The 23,413-nt window shown below is 47.6% G+C and overlaps 2 protein-coding genes across 9 annotated transcripts in view; both read right to left on the bottom strand.

Moving 5' to 3' along the window:
* Nucleotides 1-10,471: 10,471 nt before the first annotated feature.
* On the bottom strand, nucleotides 10,472-18,280 carry C28H10orf82 (chromosome 28 C10orf82 homolog). Of its 4 annotated transcripts, none has more exons than XM_049103602.1 (6): nucleotides 18,185-18,280; nucleotides 15,967-16,032; nucleotides 13,391-13,609; nucleotides 11,589-11,772; nucleotides 10,963-11,063; nucleotides 10,472-10,841 (listed from the first exon to the last, which is right to left on the bottom strand). In XM_049103602.1, exons 2-6 carry the CDS (start codon nucleotides 16,019-16,021, stop codon nucleotides 10,696-10,698), a joined length of 705 nt encoding a protein of 234 aa, XP_048959559.1. In that variant the 5' UTR covers nucleotides 16,022-16,032; nucleotides 18,185-18,280; the 3' UTR covers nucleotides 10,472-10,695. The 4 variants fall into 4 exon arrangements, with proteins under 4 accessions (XP_048959559.1, XP_048959560.1, XP_048959558.1 ...); XM_049103603.1 differs by lacking the exon at nucleotides 18,185-18,280 and adding an exon at nucleotides 17,472-17,491; XM_049103601.1 differs by lacking the exon at nucleotides 18,185-18,280 and adding an exon at nucleotides 17,399-17,485.
* A 479-nt stretch (nucleotides 18,281-18,759) lies between these two features.
* The window catches only part of HSPA12A (heat shock protein family A (Hsp70) member 12A), a 160,554-nt gene continuing 155,900 nt past the window's right edge, over nucleotides 18,760-23,413 (bottom strand). For all 5 annotated transcript variants that reach the window (XM_025467356.3, XM_025467352.3, XM_025467353.3 and 2 more), the window contains one exon: nucleotides 18,760-22,912. In XM_025467356.3, the coding sequence (XP_025323141.1) occupies nucleotides 22,275-22,912 (638 nt within the window). In that variant the 3' untranslated portion in view covers nucleotides 18,760-22,274. The remainder of the gene's footprint in view (nucleotides 22,913-23,413) is intronic.

Genomic DNA, 23,413 nt, shown 5'->3' on the forward strand with positions numbered 1-23,413 from the left:
CACAGTAATGCTTTATGATCGTCTTGCATTATCTAGATTTGCTCAGTAAATGTTTAGATATATTTCCTTTGGTCAGGGTGGCCAGGTTGCCCTCTGTTGCCAATGTACCAACTTACACCCCCCCCCAACACCACAGTCAGCTGACCCATGTTAAATGGCCAACCTTGTAGGAAAGCCAAATCCTGGTATTTCACTGTGGTTCCTTCTGACGGGGGCGCTTTGCACTCTTACCAGCATGATGAATTGTCTAACAATTTTTGAATTGGGGAGATTAAGGTGCCGTTCCTTAAATTGTAATTTGTATTTGTTTTACCATGAATGAGAGTGACCATCTTTTCAGTGTTTAATGGCTCTTTGTCTTTCTCTGTAAATTGTCCAAGTCATTTGCCAATTGTAGCATTTTTTTTTCATATAATTCTTTACTTTAAAGAGCACCTTAAAATTAAGAAAATTGGAATATTCTGGGGCGCCTGGGTGGCTCAGGCAGAGCTGAAGCATCTGCCTTCAGCTCAGGGTATGATCCTGGGTCCTGGGATCGAGTTCTGCATCGGGCTCCTCGAGGAGCCTGCTTCTCCCTCTGCCTGTGTCTCTGCCTCATTCTCTCTCTCTCTCTCTCTGTGTCTCTTGAGAATAAAATCTTTTTTTTAATTGAAATATTATGTCAGATGCAAATATTTTTTCCCAGGTTATCCTTCTCACTGGGAGGAAATGGTAAGTCAAGTGAAGGGCCTGGGTGTCTCCTCACAGGGCCTGGACTTGGCTCCTACATGGAAGGTTCTGCAGGTACCATCATCCAAGGGGCTGCCCAGAGGGATTGAACCACCTGAACTCACACTAGGTTAAGGCCAGGAGGTGCAGCCAGGCCCAGGTCTCCAGCTTTCCCTCCCATGCCTGGTCGGTATGGCCTTTTAAGGCCACTGAGCAAATGGAGTAGGTGCCCAGATCTTGGGAGTCTTGGTGCCTCTCCAGGCAGAGCAGTGGGGGCCCGTGTGGAGCACAGCCCTTCTGGCCTGGCCTTCTGCCCACATGTGGCCTCCCACACCCCCTGGCCAGCCTGCCCACTTATTCCTGGGGCCTTGCAAGAGGAAGGCTGGTGACAGGTAGCACATGTTACTTTTGGGACCTGAAGTGTGGTGCTACGGGGTACACCAGCTGGACAGGACTTGGGGTATTTACTGTTCAATTCTTAGAATCCAGAAACGGCTTCAGATAGCAGTTCTGGGAATGACTTTGTAACAGAGCACTGCAGGTGATTCATTCCAAAATTCCGAGAATGAGGGTGGAAGGAACTCCTCCTCCCCTTTACGGGGATGCCTCAAACTTGCAGCAGAACAGCAGTGCCTGAGCTCAACACCTAGTGGTTTTTCTTTATTAGCCTTTTCTCTTGGTATTTTCTACATTCTTTTCTTGAGACCCTATCCAGCAATCTTGCCCTAGTATAGTGAAACAGTCCATATGGGGGATCTACAAGGCTCCCTAGGTCTCAATAAAGCTGCAAATTATAGAGCAGAGGTTCTCAGCCCTGGCTGCATATCAGAACTGACCTGGTAGCTTTATTTATTATTTTTTTAAGATTTTATTTATTCATGAGAGACACAGAGAGAGAGAGGCAGAGACACAGGCAGAGGGAGAAGCAGGCTCCATGCAGGGAGCCCGATGTGGGACCTGATCCCGGGACTCCAGTATCACACCCCAGGCCAAAGGTAGGTGCCCAACCGCTGAACCACCCAGGCCTCCTGACCTGGTAGCTTTAAAAGAAAACCCCATGTCCAGGCCACACTCTAGGGTAGTCAGAATTTCTGGGGTGGAGCCCAGTACCAATAATTTTAAAGTTCTCCTGCAGATGTATAGCCAGGATTGAGTACTCTGTATGTTTCCTTTTAGGAGTTTGTAAGAACACTTGCTAATCTTTTACTCTTACCACCTCTCACCCCGTAACATTGCGCTGCACAGGATGGCAGAGCTGGCTTTGAGTCCCCGTGTCTTGTCTTTCTATCTGAACTACCTGGGTGGGTTACTGCACATCTCCAACCTCAGCGCTTCCCCAGGAATAACAGTAGCCCTCCAGTACAGGGTGGCTGTAATGATTAAATAAGAGGAAGCATGCAAATCCCTCAGTGCAGTGCCTAATGCGTGATCGACAGCCAATAAAGGAAGCAGGAAGAGCAGGTGGGCCTGAGTTATTCTTTAAGAGTCAGAGTCACCATGACCAAGAATAAAGACAGGTGCAGCTTCAGAAAAGGTATTGAAGGGGATAGAATTCAAAAGGTATTTGAATTAGAACCCAGCATACATAATGAAAAGGACAGCCCAATAGAAAAATGGACAAAGGGACACGAGCCTGGAAATGCACAAAGGGGGATCTGAATAATGTTTGAGTTACTGGGGTGCCTGGGTGGCTCACTCCATTGAGTGTTGGAGTCTTCATTTCTGCTCAGGTAATGATCTCAGGGTCCTGAGATCAAGCCCCGTATCGGGTCCTGTACTAAGTCTGCTTGTCCCTCTCCCCCTGCTCTCTCTCTCTCTCTCCCCAGAATAAGTAAATAAAATAAAATCCTTAAAAAATAAAAATAAATATTTGAGTTACTTTCACCAGTAATGAGCAGAATATAAATGAAATTAACATGACATTTGAAACCATCAGACTGCTTTTAGCAATAAAAAAGAAATGAAGTGTCCATATATGGGTAGCTCAATATACCAACATGGGTAGATCCCCCAAATGTCCTGTTGGGGGAAAAGCAAATGGGAAGATAGCATTTAGAAACAGAAATTACCATTTATCTACCATTTATCTACCTTATTATTCTTAAAATACTGCTACCCCCTGCATATGTGCTACAAAATATCAAAACCTGGACATTCAGAATCCTTCCTTCTCAGCAATGTCACTTATTTTTGTTACAATAGGACACAAAGCAAATATGACAAAAAAAGTTCATCTTTGCTCATTCCACAAGGTGGTCACAGTGGTGTTTGTCAATGCTATTCTTTGTAGTTTTAATTTTGTATCCAGTTGTGAAAGAAAAAGGAGAGAGTTAAGGCTTTACAATATTTTGGAATTCAGAACTTGTGGCTGGTAGGAGGGGTTGCCGGTGAGAGGTGACCCTAAGATGGTCCCATGCCTCTTTTTATATTCAAATTCTGATTTATCAGCTACTGTTGTGGAGACACACAGCAGGAGCCTCCCTCCTCCTTATCCTGGGAACCTGCACTTGTCACATCAAAACTCTCCATCTTCAGCCTCTGATAGTCTTGTCACTTGTACCCAGTGTCATGCTGTCGTGCCTGTACCAACTGGCAATACGGATGAGGACAAAACCCAGGACCTGGGCAATACCCTGCCAGAGCCAGCAGAGACCACAGATGTAAAGACAGCTTTATTTCTCAGCATTTATCTGCCCTGGCACAAACCACGTAATTCCTACAAAGATCTCACTGAATCAAGATTTAATGGTACCAAAGGTGCGATACAAAGCCCTCCATTAAGAACCAGGCGTCTTCGTCTTGTCTTCTCAGCCTCCATGGGGGAAAAATAATGAATACTTTACAAAGCTATTTCATAACATGTTATGTTAAATGAACAACAAATTACTTTTTCTTTTACTAGCTTTTAATGCTAATAGTGCCATTTATTCCTGACCTTCAGAAATATGAGATATTTTAAATGACAACATAAAAAGAGCTCTTGTTTGAAAACGCGAGCTACTTTAGGCTGCATATTATTACTTATAAGTATAGCGTGTGCCAGCATCACGCATTTCAGCATCCCATTTATATCTAACTGGTATATATTTCAGTTGACATTTATTGTTCTCCTGCATATGTGTCAAATTTCTTAATGATGACTCTGACAAAGGCGTAGAGCTCGGTATATATAAATTACATTTGCTACCATATAATCAGTGTTATCTATTAGAATGCTATTTGTGACAAATCATGTTCAAAATAAAAATTGAATTGATTTTTCTGTTATTTTAATATTGTGCCGCTCACAGCAAGGCTTTGATTGAATCTTAAACACTTTAATGTTCTATTTTTGTTTCAGGCAGATCAGAAATGGGGTTTGCACTATTCACAAAGCTCAAACAATTTGTAAAACAACAAAATCAAATTTCAAAAAGCATCTTTGTTTTCCAGCCACGGGAGTAGATTTGGTGAAGCTATCATTACTGAGTACACAACTTAGCCACCAAAGCCTCACATGCACGTTTAATTTCTGTGCTATTTTCATCTAAATTAGATTTTAACTGTAATGCAGGGTATGAAAAGCCTCTGCTAGGCCTTTGTCTCTACCTTTTCTCTCTACCCATTGCACGCTTCCTCCAGCTAATCTGAGCTCCATATCACCTTACCCTGCTCTCTTTCCACGGTGAGTTTGGACCATGTTCTGTGTTCCACTTGCACCGTGGTTCTATTTCCCAGAGCCTCCAAGGGGTTTCTCTTAAGAGGGTAACTGCTTGACCCAAATTACTTAAAAGATGCATCACTTATGATTAGATCCTACCTAGCAACATCCCCTTGGGTTAACTTGTTGTGTAGGGCAGAGGTCGGCAAATGAGGGCCCATGGGCTATCTGTGTACGACCCTCAGGGAAGAAGAGTTTTCACATTTTTAAGGTTTTTTTTTTTAAAACAAAAATCAAAAGGAGAATACTATTTATTTCATGATACATGAAAATTATATGAACTTAAAATTTCAGTACCTATAAATAAAGTTTTATGGGAACATAGCCACACTCGTTCATTTACATATTATCTAGAGCTGCTTTTCCTGCTAAAATGGCAGAACTGAATATTTGTGACAGAGACCAGATGGCCTGCGAAGCCTAAAAAATTAACTATCTGGCCTTTTAGAAAGTCTTCAAACCTTGGTTTAAGAGGGAGGGCCCTAGTAATTTATGTCTTATTAAAAGGCTTGTCACCTTCAGGGCAGGAGACAGAGGTAGCACTCAAATAAAATGCTGCATCTGTGACAATAAATTTCACGGAAAGCTTTATAGACACATTGGCTAAAAGGTCCTCAAAATGTTAGATAAAATCAGTTAGATAAAATGAGGAAAAAAGGATAACCAAAGGAAATAAAACAGCCCCAACCATCACAAAGACACAGATGTGATCAACGTGTACACAAATTATAAAATAAGTCAAAAATGTCCTTAGCCAAATGGGTTGAAAAATAAGCAATCACCAAAATTATGTTGGATTTAAGGAAACATAAGTGGCTTTGGGTCAAATGGCATTAAGCCAGAGGTCTGTTGGCAGCCTCCAGTCACCCGGACTGTGAAAGGCAGGGGGTGCCTCAGCCAGAGGGAGAGGCCTGGGGAGAGTTGCCATTGGTGTGACTTTCAGGACAACAAGGCCTAAAGGACCCTGGGGCTGGGTATTTGGCCCCTTCAGGTCATGGAATGCCTGGTGCCCCTTCCTGAAAGTACCCCAGGCTGGTCAGAAAGGTGGAGAACATACATGCTCCCACTCAGCCTTTGGAGCATCCAAGCAAATCTGGTTCCAATCCAAATATGAACATGGGCTTTTGTTGGAGACATATCAGCTTCCCTTGGGGGAGCCTATTTTTGGAGGACTGATGGAGCTGCTGTACCCCACTCTCCCCACCAAGCCCACCTCCGTCATCTGAGAAAAAGAGGCTTTCAAGGAGAGGGCACATGGGAACTCTGCCTGCTGGGTTTTCCCACCTGATGGCAGCTCACACTGTAGTGCACCTGGACGGGGCCTCAGGGCAATCTTTGGGTATTTGTTAGGGAAGAAGTTGGGTGTAGGGGTGGGCATGGGGATAATTTGCTTGAGGAACTCAGAGGCCCTTTGGGAAAGGAGCCAAGACCCCAGCTCTTGAAGCTCTTGGGGATGAGAGAGAGGCTGATGAGCCAGGGCTAGAACGGGGCAGGGACATGAGGGCCTCCAGTCTCTGGCCTTAAGCAAACCTCTTAACTTCATGATGGATCCTTTTTTTTTTTTTTTTTAACAGATTCTTTTTTTTTTTTTTAAGATTTTATTTATTTATTCATGAAAGACACACACAGAGAGAGAGAGAGAGAGAGAGGCAGAGACAGAGACAGAGACAGAAGCAGGCTCCATGCAGGAAGCCCGACGTGGGACTCAATCCCAGGATTCCAGGATCACGCCCTGGGCCGAAGGCAGGTGCTAAACCACTGAGCCACCCAGGGATCCCCCTGGTGGATCCTTTCTACAGCCTTTAGCTCCATCAAGGGAAGTCTCTGAGTCTTAAACCAGCAAAATGCCAGGCCATGCCCTTTGTGTACATGATTCCATTTAATCCTTTCAAATAACCTCATGAAGAAGGCACTATCATTTTATAAAAGAAAACTGGGGCTTTGAGTGGCTGAGTTTCATATAGCAGTCACATGGTGCAAATGGGTGTGAGGCCCCCAAACCCAACTCTCCACATGCTGAACCCCCATTATGCTGGCTCCTTCGTGTTTAGTAGACTTTCATGTTTCTCATTTATCCTCTCATCTCTTTTCTTTCTGAATCGATTCACTGTTGAAACCACAGCTCATGTAACAGTAGTTCGTATTATGGTGACAAGGGCCTCAGGGGAGCACCGGATATGGCCAGTGTACAGACTCTGGCCTCAGATGGCCTGGGTTCAAGTTCTGACTCTGCCATTTACTGTCTGGGTGACCCTGAGCAAAGTGCCTCATTCCATAAGGGGACAATGTTTATAATAAAGAATGCTATTTAAATAAACTGTTCCAGGTAAAGAACTTAGGCCAGAGCCTGACATAAGCAGGCACATTAGCAGCTGCTGCTGGTTTTATTATTGGCCAGTCGTGCTAGTTCTGTCTCCCTCCTGGGGTACAATCCCTGGAAGAAACGTACAGCAGTGAAGAGCACTTCATTAGTGGCCAGGAGCCCAGGGTTCTGAACCACTTTCTGTTAATAATCCACTGTGTGGGCTCAGAGACATAATGCCCCCAACCCCAACCCATGTCAGCAACGTTCCCGGGTCTCATTGCCCCAGTGGTGATTGACATACAACAGTATTTATTGAGCACGTGTGGGCTCTCTATTTTCATAACCAACCGGACTACTGAGTGGGCTATTTGTTGCCTTCATTGTACAAAGTAGGAATTTGAGGCTCAGAGAGGTTAAGGAAAGCATCCGGAGTCACACAGCCAGAAAAACACAGCGTTGAGGTCTGAACTCAGGGAGTCTGGCTCCTAGCCACGGGCTGCACAGCTGAGCTGGAGCAAAGTTACAGCCTTGATTGAGATCCTGTTCAGAGTCAGTCTGTCACCACCCTGCGGGGTGGGGAGTAAGGACAAGAGACCCAGCATCCCTTCCTTCCCGACAGCCAGGCCTCCAGAGGATTCTCGCACAGAAAGATAAAGAAGTGACCGCAATAGAGCACTTTAATTCCAGGAAGTCAAGTTACCCCGACAAAAGGCCCCTTTGTCATTAAGCGAACATGCAAGCCCTCATCCTTAGTTTCTTCAGTGTCTCCAGACCCAGGGACATTTGTCTTATCAGGTAATGGAATTGTTTTTAGTGGCAAGAGTGAGCTCATTATGGATGCAGCTTGTGCTAATAATGATAATGTGCTCTGCAGTAAAATCACCTCTCCACCTCCCCGGACAGACGACGCTCCAGAAATTATAGGCTAGGGGGAAACGGCGAGAGTCAAGATTAAGGAAAGGAATTGCAGCTTCCACCAAAGGGGCTACAGATTTGCACATTGAAATTGGTGATCTGAATCATGAAGTTGTAGAAGAATGAGATACTATGAAAACCGTTTTTAATGGCCTTCATTCAGGTTTGTTACCTCTGTCACTGGGTTGCTGTTTTTTGCATTCGTTTTACGGTTCAAGCCAATTTTCAAAGGCAGTGCCAACTGGATTAGTGGGTGACAAACACCGATGCGCAATATGATCCCATGGATGAGATCAAGATGAGAGCTCCTTTCAGGGAATCGTTTCAATCCTGGCACCCCTTAATTTCATGGGCGAAGAGCTCAATAACCTTGAGTCCAGAGCAGTCATCTACAAATTCTATGGGTTTGGGAGAGGTGGCCAGGCCGACAAGGCTTCTGCCTCTCTCATTTCTGAGGGGGCCAGCAGAGCTGAGGCAGGCTGGACTACCAGCCCAGGCAGGTGACTCATCTATCTCCTCCTGTCCTTTCCAGACAGAGGTGGGGTGGGAGGGGGAGGGGGTACAGAGGGTCATTCTCCCAGGGTATTTTATTTTATTTTATTCTATTCTATTCTATTTCAATTTGCCAACATATAACCCCCAGTGCTCATCACATCACCTGCCCTCCTTAATGCCTGTCACCCAGTTACCCCATTCCCCCACACACCTCCCCTCCAGCCACCCTCTCTTTGTTTCCCAGAATCAAGAGTCTCTCAAGGTTTGTCTTCCTCACTATTTTTCCCCATTCAGTTCTGCCCCCTTCCCTTGTGGTCCCTTGTACTATTTCTTATATTCCACATATGAGTGAAACCATATGATAACTGTCATTCTTTGATTGACTTATTTCGCTTAGCATTATACCCGTAGGAACGCAAGCTCCCAGGGTTCTAAGAAAGTTGGAAAAAGTCTTAACTATATTCACTGAGGTTTGTCCCAACCCTTTGAACAACATGCCAGCTACCTTTTCTTGAGACGTGGCTTTTTTCCTCTAAACATACAATCTCAAGAAGATTAAAATATCTAAAGATTTTTTAAAGTAACATTTTTGCATTATTATGAAGCAATAGCTGTTGGCTGCGGAAAATTGGAAAGCACACAAATAATAAAAATAACTCATGATATACCATCATCCAAATAACCATCGGTAGCACTATGGGCTAGCATCCTCTCCCTTCCCCCAACTGTTTTACAAATGAAAAACAAGATCATATTGTGTGTGTGCATATACACATGGGTTTGCTGTCATCGTACAGTTTTATGCCTGTTTTTCATGTCCTATATTATAAATAATTGTCCATAACAGTATTCTATTATTTTTTAGTGATGGGTTAGACTGTATTCCCAAGTCCTGTGAGGTTTGGGTTGCTGCTTTCTTTTGTATGACAGTCACCCTGTACCTACATCCTTGGTTGTCTCCCTGAATGAGGAAACGTATCTGTGTCAGGCCCCTCTGGCTGGCTGGCTGCTGAAATATGCAGGCCTCTTCTCACAATAAATGTATTTAAATGCAGGAAGCAAAATACATGACATTACAAGGGAAACTAATTATATTGAAATATGATCAAAGTATTAAACAGGACAAATTTGTGAACTAACCATGTGTTTCTTCATACATAGATTGAACAGCAATATGTCAGAGTGCAGGTATAGTAGCTTTAATAACATAATTATGAAGTAGTGATCAACACTAATATTATTTTAAGCTGTGTGCAACAAATGTCAGATGATATGAACAGATCTGTGGCTTCTATTAGGCCAAGGTGACAGGTATGGCTATGGTTTGTCACATAAATAAAGGGAATACTAAATCACACTTGGAGGTTCATAAAAATGAATATGTAACTTTTTTCTTATCAAAGTTCTTTATGTTCAGCAGAGTTAAAGATCTGACACCTGATCTTTCTGCCCAGAGAACCCTGATGAACATTCCCATGCTGGGCAAGACTCTCAGGAGTAGAGTGCTATATATTTTGGCTCTGCCCATTTCTGAGCCTTTTGATGCCTCCAATGGTCTCGCTGCTCTGGGAGCTGCATTTAATGTTCTCTGAGTGCCAGTAGATACAGAGCGAGGTGAGAGAGAGTGCCTATTAGTGGCAACAGGAGGTTAGCTAGTGCTATGGATTGAATTGTGTCTCCATAAAGTGTTATGTTGAAGTCCGAACCCCCCGGTACCTCAGACTATGACCTCTTTGGAAAGAGGCTCATTGTAGGTGTCATTAGCCATGTTTAGACAAGCTCATCCTAGAAGACAGTGGGCCCTAATCCGGTGTGACTGCCATCCTTAAAAGAAGACAGCCATGTGAAGACACAGACACAGAGGGACGCCTTGTGACCATAAAGACAGAGATTGTAGTTAGGCACCAAGGAAGGCCAAGGAGCTGGAAAGAGGCAAGGAAGGATTCTCGCCCTAAGGTTTCAGAGGAAGCATGGTCCTATTAACACCCTGAATTTGGATTTCTAGCTCCCAGAACTGTGAGGGAATAAACTTCTATTGTCTTATGGCATCCAGTTCGAGGTACTGTTACAGTGGCCCTGTGAAACAAATACATCTCGTGTCTGCCCATTGGGATCTCCTGAGAAGTGGGATTCTGAAACACCAGGGCTCGATGGGCATGGCTCCGTGCCAGTGTTGGGAATCACCACATCAGGGACCGCTGGTTAGAGGGCTGGCTAGGGCTTCAGTAGAAGCCTGATCCAGGTGCACAACACTACCTCAAAGTAAGCAGGAGATGGGCCTCACCTTGGCTCTTCTCAAGGTCAACATAATGTGTAGAAACCACATCCCCCCATAGAAACCTTCAGCATGCAAGCAGTATCCTCTTTATTCCCACACAACAATAAAAGGTCTTTATCATCAATGACACGCTATTGCCAAATAGACAGGGTGCAGGTGGCAGTTGAAAGGATTCTTAGGTTTTGAAATTTCCCTAGCGCCTGTTGGGTGTGGGTGAGGGGCTGGTTCTCGTGAAAGAACAGTGAGCTTCTGAGTCCCCCTTTGAGGTCACCTCTTCTTGGGAGGCTGTCTGCGTCAGCTTTTTGCATACTTTGCTGAGGACAGTGGCTCTAAATAAATCTTCCCGTTGCATGACGTATTTGACCTCTGCCTACAGCCACGTGTCACCAGAAGTCTGGGGTCCTCTGTCAGGGGTCTTCTATGGGCCAAACAGCTACCACCTGGAAGAGAAACCACCCTAACCAGCTATAGGCAGATGGCTCAGCTAAACAGAGAGGCTACTACAAACATAACATCCCGTTTTTAAAACTAGTAGGAAGGAAAGAAAGAGTATTCCCTTACCTGGGTTAGAAAAATCCAGATATTTGGGCAGCAGCCCTTCACGTTGCAAAACTTTTGGAGAAGGGGCAGAAGGAAGTTGTGTGGACCCATCTGCATATATTCTAAAAAACAAAAGTCATAGACTTACTCCTTTTTTTAATAGAAAGAAAGAAGAAAAAAAAGAAAGAAAAATATAATCTATGTAGGTCCTGTGTGTGCACAGCAGGTTTCTTTCTAATCCTGACAATTTATCCTAAACTTAAAGCATTATCACATCTTCCTTTCACAGAAGGGAAAACAGGCCAAAGAGTTGCCGTCCGTGGTGCTATACGCCATCCTCAGCGCCTTCAGGCCTTAGGACTGAGGCCCTGTTGGTTTTTTACTCCCGGCCTCTCCCTGCAAACCAGCACAGACTATAGGCAAGTCTTCTGGAGAATGCAGGATGGGATGGGGAGGGAGGATGGGGAGGGCGGATGGCTGCTTACGGTGACAGGCCTGCAACTACAAACAAGGCCTCTTCTGTGCAACAAATCAACCATAAAGGCAGCCGTAGAGCTGGGATGGGGCGTCTGCAAACCCCCTGGGGCCCAGTATCAGCTCTCGTCCTGGTTCTGGTCTCCCATGGCTGCGCCCTAAGCTGGACTTACTCGTATGACTTCAGGTGTGCACCCCTGGACTGCTCCATGAGGTCCAGGAAGTCCTGGTAGCAGTTTCTGGCCATGACAGAATACCGTGTGGCGCAGCCTAATTCGGTGACCTTGGCTCTCGGGAGGTAGCCAGCCCAGCCAGGGATCGGGGGCTCCTGGAGAGGTTTCTTTATGTATTTGTGTTCTGTCAAAAGATACAGTGCTTCCTGAGGCCTTTGGGAAGTCACACAGGGGGTGATGCTCCCCAGTTAGCCGGCACCCCAAGTTACCCCAGGCAAACCCCAGGCCTCTAGATGCCCTGAGAGCAGCAACCATGGGTTGATTGGTTCTGTGCTCTGGGCACGTTGGCAGGGACTTTACAAATACCCTCTGATTTCATGCGCTCACAAACTGTGAGAAGTTGACACCATTATTACCTACACCTTACAGAGCAAGATGGGAAAATTTAAAGAGGTTAAGAGAGTCTTGGCCAAGGTCACACGGCAAGGAAGTGGTAGGGCCAGGCTTCAAACCTGCATCTGTCTGAGTCTCAAGCTCTTTCTCTTTAACAGACCCTGCTCCTCTTTCAGACTAATAAAAAAAAGCTTCACACATTGCTCTTTCACAGTTTACATAAAGGAAGCAGGAGAAGCTTCTAGGTGGGAAGAAAACACATCACACACAGCACCAGGAATCTGCTTTCAGGTCATGAATGACTCTGGCTGGCTGACCCGGGGCATTGTCACATTTGGGAGATGAAAGACTCCTTCCCGCCCGCCTCCTCCAGCTGCTGTCAGAATAGAATGAGGCCACCGAGTCCCAGAACCTCAGAGCTGGAAGGCGCAGGTAGGGAGCATCTAGTTCATCCTTCCCTGCCCTGGATGAAGGAACGACAACCCAGAGAGGGGAAGCCATGTGCCCTAGGTCACACAGCAAATAGTCAGAGTTGGGCTAAATCTCAAACTCTTAGGCAGATGTTCTGTGTTATGGCTCAGAAAACTTTAAAGCCCAACAAACGTGTGAGTTAGCCACCCCAAACAATTACAGGAATAATAATAGAGACAATTCTCTTCCTATACCTTTAGACCTTAAAAAAAAAACAAAAACAACAAACAAAAAACAGGGACACTGGGTGGCTCTGGGGTTGAGCATCCACCCTTCCCTCAGGTCGTGACCCTGGGGTCCTAGACTGAGTCCCTCATCGGGCTCCCCACAGGGAGCCTGCCTCTCCCTCTGCCTATATCTCTGCCTCTCTCAGTGTCTCTCCTGAATAAATAAATAAAATCTTAAAAAAACAAACAAAAACAAAATGGTCCAGGGCAAATCATCCTGTAATTAGCATTATAGAATCACATCATCAGTTGTTTTTGTCATTGGTGTTGTGGCTGTTAGTGGTTGTCATTCAATGCCTGAGGTTCCAGCCGAGGTCTGACCTCAGACAAGGGCCACTACCTCTGCAGACTCAGGACCCCCATCTCTAAAATGGAAATAATGGTGCCTGGCACAGAGAAAGCAACCACAAAGTGCACAGGCCATGGCAGCAGGTGAGGTATGGACGTTCCTGGTGACTTGAGGGGCTGGGAGTGGGAGATGGGGTCTCAGTTTGCAGCACCCTCTTGCCTGACCAGGGCTGTGTCCTCTCCCCCTGGAAATGTTTCTTTCTCATTGCATGAACCCAAGCCTCTGGGACCTGCTGCACACCGCCCAGGGATCTGGACCCTGGAGGGGGGCTGGAGTCTGTGCTCCCTGAGGTGGCTCAGCAGGTCCACCCTGCCTGCACTTGGACCCTGGGAGGAGGGGACTGGTTTCCTGGGGGCCAGTACCCAGACTCAGGGGGTGGTACTGCCGGAGGTACTGGTGCAGCGCCCGCAGGACGGTCTCCTCCGAGCAGACGGGCTGCAGCTTCTGGGCAGTGGCCACCGAGCAGCGAAATTCCTCCAGCTGGTTTTTATATCGCCGTGTGTTCTCCTGGAAGATTTTCAGACAGTGGGACATACTGTCCTTGCTGGTGGCTTGCTGGCAGCTAAGGTAGGGCACAAAGCCTGCAAGAGCCGACGAATTACAGGCGGTCAGAACCTGCAGAAGCTCCCCAGAACCTCAGCCCACTACTTGGCATTTCTTCCTTGGCCCACAACACTGCATTTTTCCAAAGGCCATTAATACAAGCAGGGCTGTTGTTTGCACGGCGGTGCTGGGCCCTCCCAAGGCCATGAAAAGTGACCTTGGAGCTGGGGAGGGAAGGCCCATTTCAACAAAGACGATGACAGTAATATTCTTTGATAGCAAAGCCCCTGATGTCAGTCTGAACAGCAAATGGGGAAAGCATTTAATGGGCCAAAATGATAGTCTGAGGAGTAATTGAAATTATTCATCTTTTTAGAGAGAAAGCTTATTTTCCTTGACACTTCCCAAATGCAATTTGGGATCTTTTTTGTCGGACCATCGGGAAATTGCGGGCTTATTAAAAGCTGAGACCTATTACACAAAAAAAGGTAAATTCATTATCTGTGAGGCCCACCCCCTAGAACAATTTTTTACCATTTCCCACAAAATAACATATAATCATTACAATTAGTATGGGTAAAACACAAGTATTTATTTAAACTAGATGCTGAATCCCAGGGACTATACTATTGTCACAATAAAACTATTTTTTGAAAGAACAAATGAGGAAAAACTGGTTAAGAACTTGGTTTTCAATGGCTAAATAAATAAATACCTCCTGCTCATTATGGAAGCCCAACATTTTGCCTTTCTCCCTAAAGAAAATCTGACTGCAGAGTTAAAAGCAGCAACCCTGCCTCCCACGCCCTGCAAGAAGCCACTTCTGGAAGAATCTAATTACTAGACTGTTCTTGGAGCCCTCCACCCACCAACCAGTCTCCTCAACCCTGGGGCAATTAAAAGATACCCTCGTGTTGCGGCGGGCGAAGATGGTAGAAACAGAGGGGCCTGCCACCAGGACCTTGGCCTGGTTGGGTTTTATGTAACTGTATATATATATACACACACATAGGAATATAAGCTACCTTCACTGAGTCTTACTAAGGACCAGGACTAATTTTAGGAGAAATCTATCATTATCCTGCAGAGAGGTTTGAAACTGTGTCTCCCAAATAGACAAGTCCAAGTCCTAACCCTTGGGACCCGTGAATGTGAGTGACCTTGCCTGAAAATAGGGTCTTTGCAGACGTCTTTAAGGATTTGGAAATGAGATTATCCTTGACTAAGGATGAACCCCAAATCTAACCATCTCTGCCTTGGTCCACTTGGTCCACTGTCTATGTCTGGCCAGCTGGCTGGGCCAGTATAGGTACGTTAGCTTTTTAGGACACTTGTTGAAAGCACTCCGTTATAAGAGAAGGGAGAGGGGGACCTGAGAAAGAGACACAGAGATGCAGGGCAGAAGGCCACGCAAACAGTCGTGTGAAGACAGCGGCAGAGATTGCATCCATGCTGCCACGAGAAACTGGAAGAGGCGAGAAAGGACCCTCCGCTAGAGCCTCCGGAGAGGGCAGGGTGCTACCAACAGCTGGATTTCGCCTCCAGAACTGAGGCTGTTGTTTTAAATGTCTGTTGTTTTAAACTGCAGCCCTAAGAGACTAATACCCCCTTTTAATAGACATTTTCACTTACCACAGAAAGTACCCTACACTGTGGCCAAGCAGGGTGTTAGAACCTCAGTTTGTTAGAACTCAGAACCTGTTCTCTTAACCAGCCAGAAGGACCAGGGAGGGGTGAGGCTGGGTAACCTTGGAGTATTCCCCATGCATCTCCTCTCCTAAGAACACCTTATGTGAGAGCTGAGGGCCCATGAAGACCACTGGATTTGTCACAGAGATGTGACTAAGTTCTCAGTAGCCCAGAAGCCCAAGGAGGAGAACCTTTAGGTAGGGTGACCAGCTATCCCTGTTTGCCAAGGACTTAGGGGCTTCCTGGGGCTGAGGACTTTCAGTGCCAAAATCAGGGCCATTCCAGACAAACCAGGGCACTTGATCACTCTCCCTCTCGGGGACACAGGAATAGGACCATACAAACAGCCCTAGTGCAAGACCTGAGAAAGCTCAACTTGGGAAAAATGACAAGGCCTTATTATTCATTGTGTCTATCCCCATAGCACTGTGTCCATCTTGGTCCAAATATGCTGAAAAGACATGAAGTGCTTCCTGCACACCAGGCCATGTCCTGGGAGATCTGGCCTATTACATCATTCCATTAATCAGAACTCAGTTATCAGCCATCTTCAGCAAGGGAGCGCTTTCAACAAGTGTCTTAAAAAGCTAGAGTGCCATACTGGCCCAGTAGGCCAGAAAGACACGGACGGTGGACCAAGGCAGGGACAGTGACCAGGACCGTGGATCTCCCGTCATGCACATCTGCAGGGCACATCACCACTTACCACTGTAGCCTGGTGTGATTGGCAGATGTCTCATGAAGGTCTTGGAAGACTCCATGATTTCACTTGCTGTTAATGAAGGGAAGAGGGGATGAAATTACCTTATCAAACGTCCCTGACTCAAGAACTCACTATGCGTAGGCTAGAGCCCTTGGGATTCGAAGGAGCCTGCCAGGGGGTTGGGACAGAGAGGCAGCACCGCCATCTTAACACAGAACCAGCAGACATAGTTGGCATCAGTTATAAAACCAATGGCCCGATACCAAGGATTGCTCACCTTTGACATGAACTTAGAATAACAGGTGTGCAGATCACCACCCATGAGCGTCTCCCCTCCTGCGACTCCTCCATCCACCCAACTTTCCACCCAACCTTCCATGCATCCAGCCGGCAATCATGAACTGTATACACACTGTGGTCAACAACTGTGAGGAGGTGAGGAACGTAAAAATGAGCGGGACCCAGGAGCCCCTGTGTGAAGCCCCTGAACCTCAGAAGAGGGAAGAGATGAAGCATCTGCACCCCCAGAGCCTTTCTTTTCCCACCAGGAAAAGGTCGCACCAGTGTCCCCACCCCCTACCACTACCCTCAGGACACCTGGCAGTGTCCAGAGACATTTTTGGTTGTCACGACTGGGGGATGGGGTGCTACCGGTATCTAGGGAGCCAGAGGCCAAGGATTCTGCTAAACATCCCACAACACACAGGGCAGCCCCACGACAGAGAATTAGAATAAGTTATGGCTGGAAGGGCTCAGAAGTCCCCAAAGGTTGGCATGGAGTCCAAGATGGGCGAGCAGGGCAGGGAGGTGAGATCACCACCACATCGGTTTATGTGGATGCTGCCTCCCCACTTCCAGGATGGCTAATGGTCCCAGCAAAGGGGCCAGGGCCTGCATCTGGGCATCTGTCGGTGCTGCCAAATGCTACACTACCAAGCCAGTTCAACTCTCGAAAGTAAGTCCTTAGCGGCCAGGACAGGTGGTCTCAGGGGTGGCGGGGAGGGCCACAGTGGTGTTTACTCAGCGGTGACGGGAATCTTAAACACACTCACACACGTACAGGACCCTTGCTAGGACGCAGCTGATGCGGGACTACCTGTCTTGGTAAATCCTCACAGCCGCCCCAAGGCTTAGCTCCCATTTGAGCCCTGCACTGATGGAAGAGAAAAATAAGGCACAGACAGGCTAAGTAACTCGTCTGAGGGCTGTCCCATTCAAGGAGGCAAGCAGGAGGACATCTAAATCCGGACGGCAGGCTTACGTTACCCAAAAGCCTGGCCCTAGGGAGAGGCCTGTATCGGGTGCGGTGGGTGGCAGCCTGGGCGGCTGCCCGGAGGAGGTGGAATCCAGGTGGAGAGGGGGTGTGCTGGGGGTGGGACCCCGGAGGGGCAGGAAAGCGCGGCCACAGCCCCCCCTCCCGGGGGCGCGTCCTCACCTGCGCGGCCTCCAGTCCCCCAGCCCTCCCAGTCCTCCCAGTCCTCCCAGTCCTCCCAGTCCTCCCAGCCCACCAGCCTCCGCAGCCTTTGTGCGCTCACCGTCCTGGGGGAGGGGCGGGGGGAGGGGCGAGGAGGGGCCGGACGCCCCGCTGCCCCTCCCCCACCGCGACCAGGGCGCTTGGGGGCGCCTCCCCTTGCTCCCGGCTCAGCGTGGGCCCCCGGGCCTGTTCAGTGATTTGCCCAACAAATATTTGGCCTCTGCAGCTGTTCTCCACACGTGGTCCCCCCAGCTGGGCCCCCCTGGGTTTTGGAACTGGGGGGAGAGCAACCTGAGGGGATCTAGGTCAAAGCTGCCTTTTCTGCGGGTCCACACTGGGGCGGCCTGGATTTGGACCGGAGGAGGGTTGGCCACTGGCCACAGGCCTTCCTGCGGGAGTCAGGGCTGTGGGAGGGGCTGGCCCGGGGGAGGGGGGGGGCAGCAAGCAGCCTGGGCTGGGCTGGAGAGGGGCAGTGCACCAAAGTGAAGAGGGGGAGGGTGCCAGGAAGTGGAGCCCTACTCCTTTCTAATCATCCTCATTTTCTGGGAGCTAAAGGGGGCCCGAGCCTTCGTCTCCCTGGATTCAAACCAAGATGCCCACTGTGTGACCCAGGCAGAGGGAATGAGGGCCTTTCAAGGCTGCTAGTCCCAGTGGGGCCCTATATCTACAAAAACCTGTAACAGCTGATCACCCAAGGGCACTATTTCCCGGTAGGTGTGTTTCACTGCATCTCCCAGCCTTACCTACCTGACTTCCTGGGAGTTCAGCCTCAGATGAAGGCTAGTGAAACTACTCACTTAGGAGGAACCCATCTGTACCCCCCTCAGAGCCCCAGGACTCCACCACAGATTCCGGAAGCTTCTAAAGCGAGCTCTGGAACACTCTCGAGGCTCTAGGTGCAGCAGGCAGCCTGGCCTGCCTGCTAGGATACTCGGGCAAGGTACCAGTCCTGGGCCCTTCCGCTTTGTTTTCAACGACCTGCATGTACTTGGGTGCCGTGGAGTTGTCAGTGGCCACCCCGGCTCACCTGCCTTCTGTCTGGCTAGAAGCCACTTTCTGCAGCTTGGAGGGGAAAGGGACTCATGAACACGGATGGAATCCTGGTTCCCAGCAAACAGAGGAGCCAGTCTTGTTGGAATGAAAGTTAACATTTTTAAAAAGCTTGCTTGCAACATTTAGGAAAAAACCTAAAAGTCTGTCTCCCTCTGAGCGAGATGGAGCTGAGGGGGAAGTCAGCAATGATGCATCCGCGATTCCATTCACAGATTCATACCGAGAAAAAAAAAAAAAAAAAAAAAAAAAAAAGGTTGGGCCACACAAGATCCAGAGTTTCGCTTTATTAGACATCTGTGAAGACAGAGTTTGCGAGTACAATCTCGTCAAGTTGTGAACAGCTGCAAAGTTCGGTGGAGTGTGAATTTATCTTGTAGTGAACAAGACCCCAATGGCTGATAGTTTAGAAGAAAGTTCCATGTTCCAAGCGGATGAGAGGTGTGACGTAACGGACAACGACTTTTATACTAGTCATCCACTTAGTCATTTCCCAGCGTAAATATGCAGCTTACAGCTACTTCATCTCTACATGTGAAGTTCGATCTTCGACTAATAATGCATTTGGACTCCTGCTTATATTGATGCATGCGATTCTTTGCCACCCTGGCAATTAACCAGACCTAGACTCTAAAAGCTAAACTTGATCTAAATAACATCCTAGGGGGCGGGCAGGCTCTGCAATCTGGACTCAGTCTTAGTCATCACGTTGTGCAAGTGCCTATGTGTCTCCTTCTCTTGCCTATCTTGTCTTTCTGTAACTTGTCTGTTATTCAGCATTTATTGACGCCTGCTGTGTACAGACAGGGCAGTTCTAAAGGCAGTCCTCCCTGACAACTCTGCCTCCAAAACAATGAACATCAGATAATAATATCCCAGGGACGGTTGAGTAATGGTCAAGACAACAGGCTTTTTAGAAACTTCCTAAGATTAGAAAATGTGTCTGAGTATATTTATCCAGTGTTCTCATTCTAGAATATTTCTGTGGGCAGGAGAGAGAGGAGGGATCGATTGGGGGATTCCCTTTAAGAATCAGCTATTGGGGCTGCATTTCTGGGGCCAGAAGAAAGTCCAGTAAAGTTATCACTCCCTCTCCATCATGGGTTTGCCAACAGTGCAGAAGTCAGCCAATTTGCTAAAGAGAAATCACAGGCAAGGAGACATCCTCAGTGCAAGGTGGGAAAAGCCTTACATTAGCAAAACAAAACAAAACAAAACAAAAAACCGACTAAATTACTCACACACTTAATCGAGTGGAACAGCTGGAATCTGCGTACCCCTCGATTCCTTCCTGGAACCCTGTTGTCAACACTGCAGACAGACCACACTTGGCCCTCAGAGGGACCGCTCTGCCCCCACAAGAAGCAGCTGACAGCCCTGCAGGGCCGCAAAGAGTTTTCCTGCACAGTCACGTGGCTTACAGAATAGCCAGGATGTTCAGCTCTCAAAGACGGGACAGGAGAACCGACACATGATTACACTCCCTTCAATATAAACTGTGAGCCTTTGGGAAGGATGTGAGTGAAGCAAGGTCTGACGAAGCTGGCGATCCAGGTGTTGTCCCATTTTTTTTCCAGAGTATGGGGAGCCTGGGCACCTCTGACTCTTGCTCAGCCTCGCATACATAGTCCATAAGCTTAGTATCAGTACAAATAGGTAAGTAAGCGCAATTAAAAAATGAAGCCATGGGAAATCAAAGGCAACAATGTCATCAACAAAATTCAAAGTGCGTTTTCCCTTCGTTGTTGTTGTTGTTTAACAAGTAAAGCAGCACATTGTAGAAATAAAGATTCTGTACAATATTCTAATATCGTATGTACATAAAATTATATTACTTATAACTAAGTTGAGAAGTCTTATTTGCAGAATATGGCTGGCAACACCAAAGAGAGATCCAAGAACATTTATAGCTTTTGAAGCAGAGCAGGCAAGAGAACCAGAACCCTAGCAAGCACACCTTTGTGCCTGGACACGCAATCCTGCGGCAAAGTTAACGTGACTAGCGTTCTAGCATTCTCTGGGTCAGGGGTTTGTTCGTGTTTCACATTCGAGCAGGGAATTCTGCAGCAGGCGGTGTGAAAAGACATGTGCAAATGAAACTGGAAATGCTTTTTCGAATCTGCATATCTGGCTATGGGAATGGGTTTGTGAATCCAGCTTGCCCTGAAGTTAGCTCCTTAGCTCATCTTCCCTTCATTCATTATGCATGCCTCCAGGGATTTAAAATCTTTAAAATCGAAATGAGTTCCAGCAGACACACCAGTTGGTTCCTCACCTCATTCTTACCGGGGTGTCTTTCTTCCAACTTGTCTCCTTCACAGGCCATGTCCCCAAGCCAGGTGGAGCCCCAGCCCCACTCGCTGAGGGTAGGGTGTGGGACTCTGGCTCTTCGCTAGAAAAATCCTCTCCCTAAGGGAGCCCCAAACAGGAAGACTGCAGGCGCTGGTCGCTGGTCTGTGCCTCAGCTTCCAACAAAACCTAAAGTTAGTTCTCAGATTCCCTCGGAGCCACAGTTCTCTGTGGTGTCTACTGAAAATGCAAATGCTGGTCACCCTCCCCGAGACTCAGCTTCAATTTTTAAGAGGGACAGCATCCAGAAACCTGTTTTTAAGAGGTACCCAGGCAGTGCTGATGAGAGGGATCCACAGATCAGCTTTGAGAAGACCTGGCTTAACTCATTGAGTACAGATCTATGAATTCCTTTCAGATACGCTTTAAAAACGGAAGATTTTAATGAAACATTTCATCGTACAGATTCTCTATCCATGTGTAACCAATGTATTCTTTTTGAAATGTGGGAGTGCTGGCCAAAACTCTCTGAGAGATGAGGATGAGGAGGGAGTTAAGTTACGTACCCTTGTCAGGGTGAGGGGCTGTTCCAGACTCCTGGGCTTGCTGATGTGAACAAGGCAAACCGCAAGCCCATTTCCTCACGCAGAAGCCCACTAAACTTGGCTTGAATTATTTATGAATTCAGAAATCAGGATCTAGCATCTGGGGAAAGATGCCACACAGCATATGATTTGGTATAAATCAGCAGTGCCTGACTATCCATTTCCCTCGAAGCAAGCTTTCGCTGCCGAAAAGCTAAGGTGTCAGCTCTCCCACTCACTCAAATCCTAGTAGATTAGCTCAGGCTATGGTTACTCCTCCCTGAACCTATTCAGAATTGAAATGATGAGACCCTAAAATAGTGCCCAGCAGGGCCAGTCCTCTCCCACCAGCTGAAAATGCTCCCAGTTTCGTGAATCATCGCTTTTAATCACATGATGATGAAAAGCAATTAACTGCAGATGGACAGCATTCTGGGTCGACTGCCATCCACAAAATGTAAAAAAGAAAAGTCTCAAATAGATGAAGAATCTCCTCTTGGCTCAAAGATCTCATTTCAAATCTAGAAAGATAGCAATAGGGCCTCCTACGTTCTACCTAACGGGAGATCCGTGCAAATGAGGCTGAATCACTGCTGCAGAAACAGACTGATTCCCTTGTGCGGGTGGGTGTGTTTCACCACTCTGTACCTGTGAAAACTAGCTGCTCTTCCAGGATCCTCAGCTTTCTCATCCCCAAACCTCAACCTCAATTTCCAACAGTTTTTCTGACTCCAGTGTGCCCTCGAAAATCCCTAATTATTTCTAGCCCTAGTTGTTCCCATCTTCCCTGCTGAAATTCAGGTGAGCAATGCTGAGGGTCAAGGACAAGGGGGAAAGGACAGTCAAGGGGTAGGGGGGAGGTCCGCAGATGCAGGTGAGCTTAGTCCAAGGGGGCAGGCGGCGGGGCGGGCCGGTTAGTAATTTAAGAAGTCAATCCCAACCTTGACACTCTTCGCGGTGGCTATATCGACGGCCGTGGCCTTGATCTCTGTGTCCCCAAACTGCATGAGGGTCTGGATCTCCCTCCGGGCGGGCACGGCCGTGCCGCTGGTCCCTGTGAGATCCAGGCGGAGCGTGCCACACTTCTTCACCCCCGGGTCGGTGATGAAGCTCACGTCGTCGCACTCGGAGCTGTATATGTTGATGACGATGACCAGCTGGGAAGGCTTGGCCGGGGTGTAGCTACGCTTCACCAGCTCCCCCAGGGCCACCGACTGGTCGGCAGAAATGAACTTATCAAACACATCGGTGCACCAGCGAGTCCCATCCTTCACCAGAAGCTTCTCAGGAGGATGCTTGCCCTCCACGTAGCGGTTCAGCACGCCCACCCCGTAGGTGAGCGGTGATCGGCGCACCTTGATGACCGCGGGGTCCAGGCCGAAGAGGACCGCGCCCTTGAGGATAGTGAGGCCCACGTCCTGGGGGATGATGATGCGGCACTTGTCACCAAAGGCGGCCTGAACTGCCTGCTGCAGGAGGGGCGCCTCCGCAAAGCCTCCCACCAGGAAGAGGAACTTGACAGTGGACACCTCGGGCTTCTGAAACAGATCCCCTGAAAACAAAGAGTAAGGGACAATATGCTGTCACCAAAAGCCACACCACCAAGGGAGACTGGTGGCCCAAGAGCGTGGGGAACACGGACCAAACCACTTGGGCCCACTGCGGGGGCAGATGTGGCTATGCTGGTTGGACAGAATTTTTGTACAGCTGGTCTTTGAAAGAGAAGGTTTTGCACACTAATATGCGCAAGAAGTGAACACCAAAGCTCTTGGTCAGTAGAACTCATTTTTATAGCTAGATGGTGATGGTTTTCACTAGTAATTTGTTAGGCATAAATGAATAGTCCTAACCTTCTCCAAGCCTGTGGTCCTGTTAAATCAGTAAAGGCAGGCTGTTCTCAAAACTGTTCTTTAGTTTTCAAAGGGGTTCTGATGTGGGAGGTGTGGGCTGGGAAGTGGATGGGGGGCCTAGATACTGCAAAAGATGCCCAGTGAGTTTACTGTGGGTCCCCATGCACCAGCTAGTGATGCTAGAAAAGTCAGTCCCCTTTCTT

Source organism: Canis lupus, chromosome 28, assembly GCF_003254725.2.
Source record: "Canis lupus dingo isolate Sandy chromosome 28, ASM325472v2, whole genome shotgun sequence".
NCBI classification, from domain to species: Eukaryota; Metazoa; Chordata; class Mammalia; order Carnivora; family Canidae; genus Canis; species Canis lupus.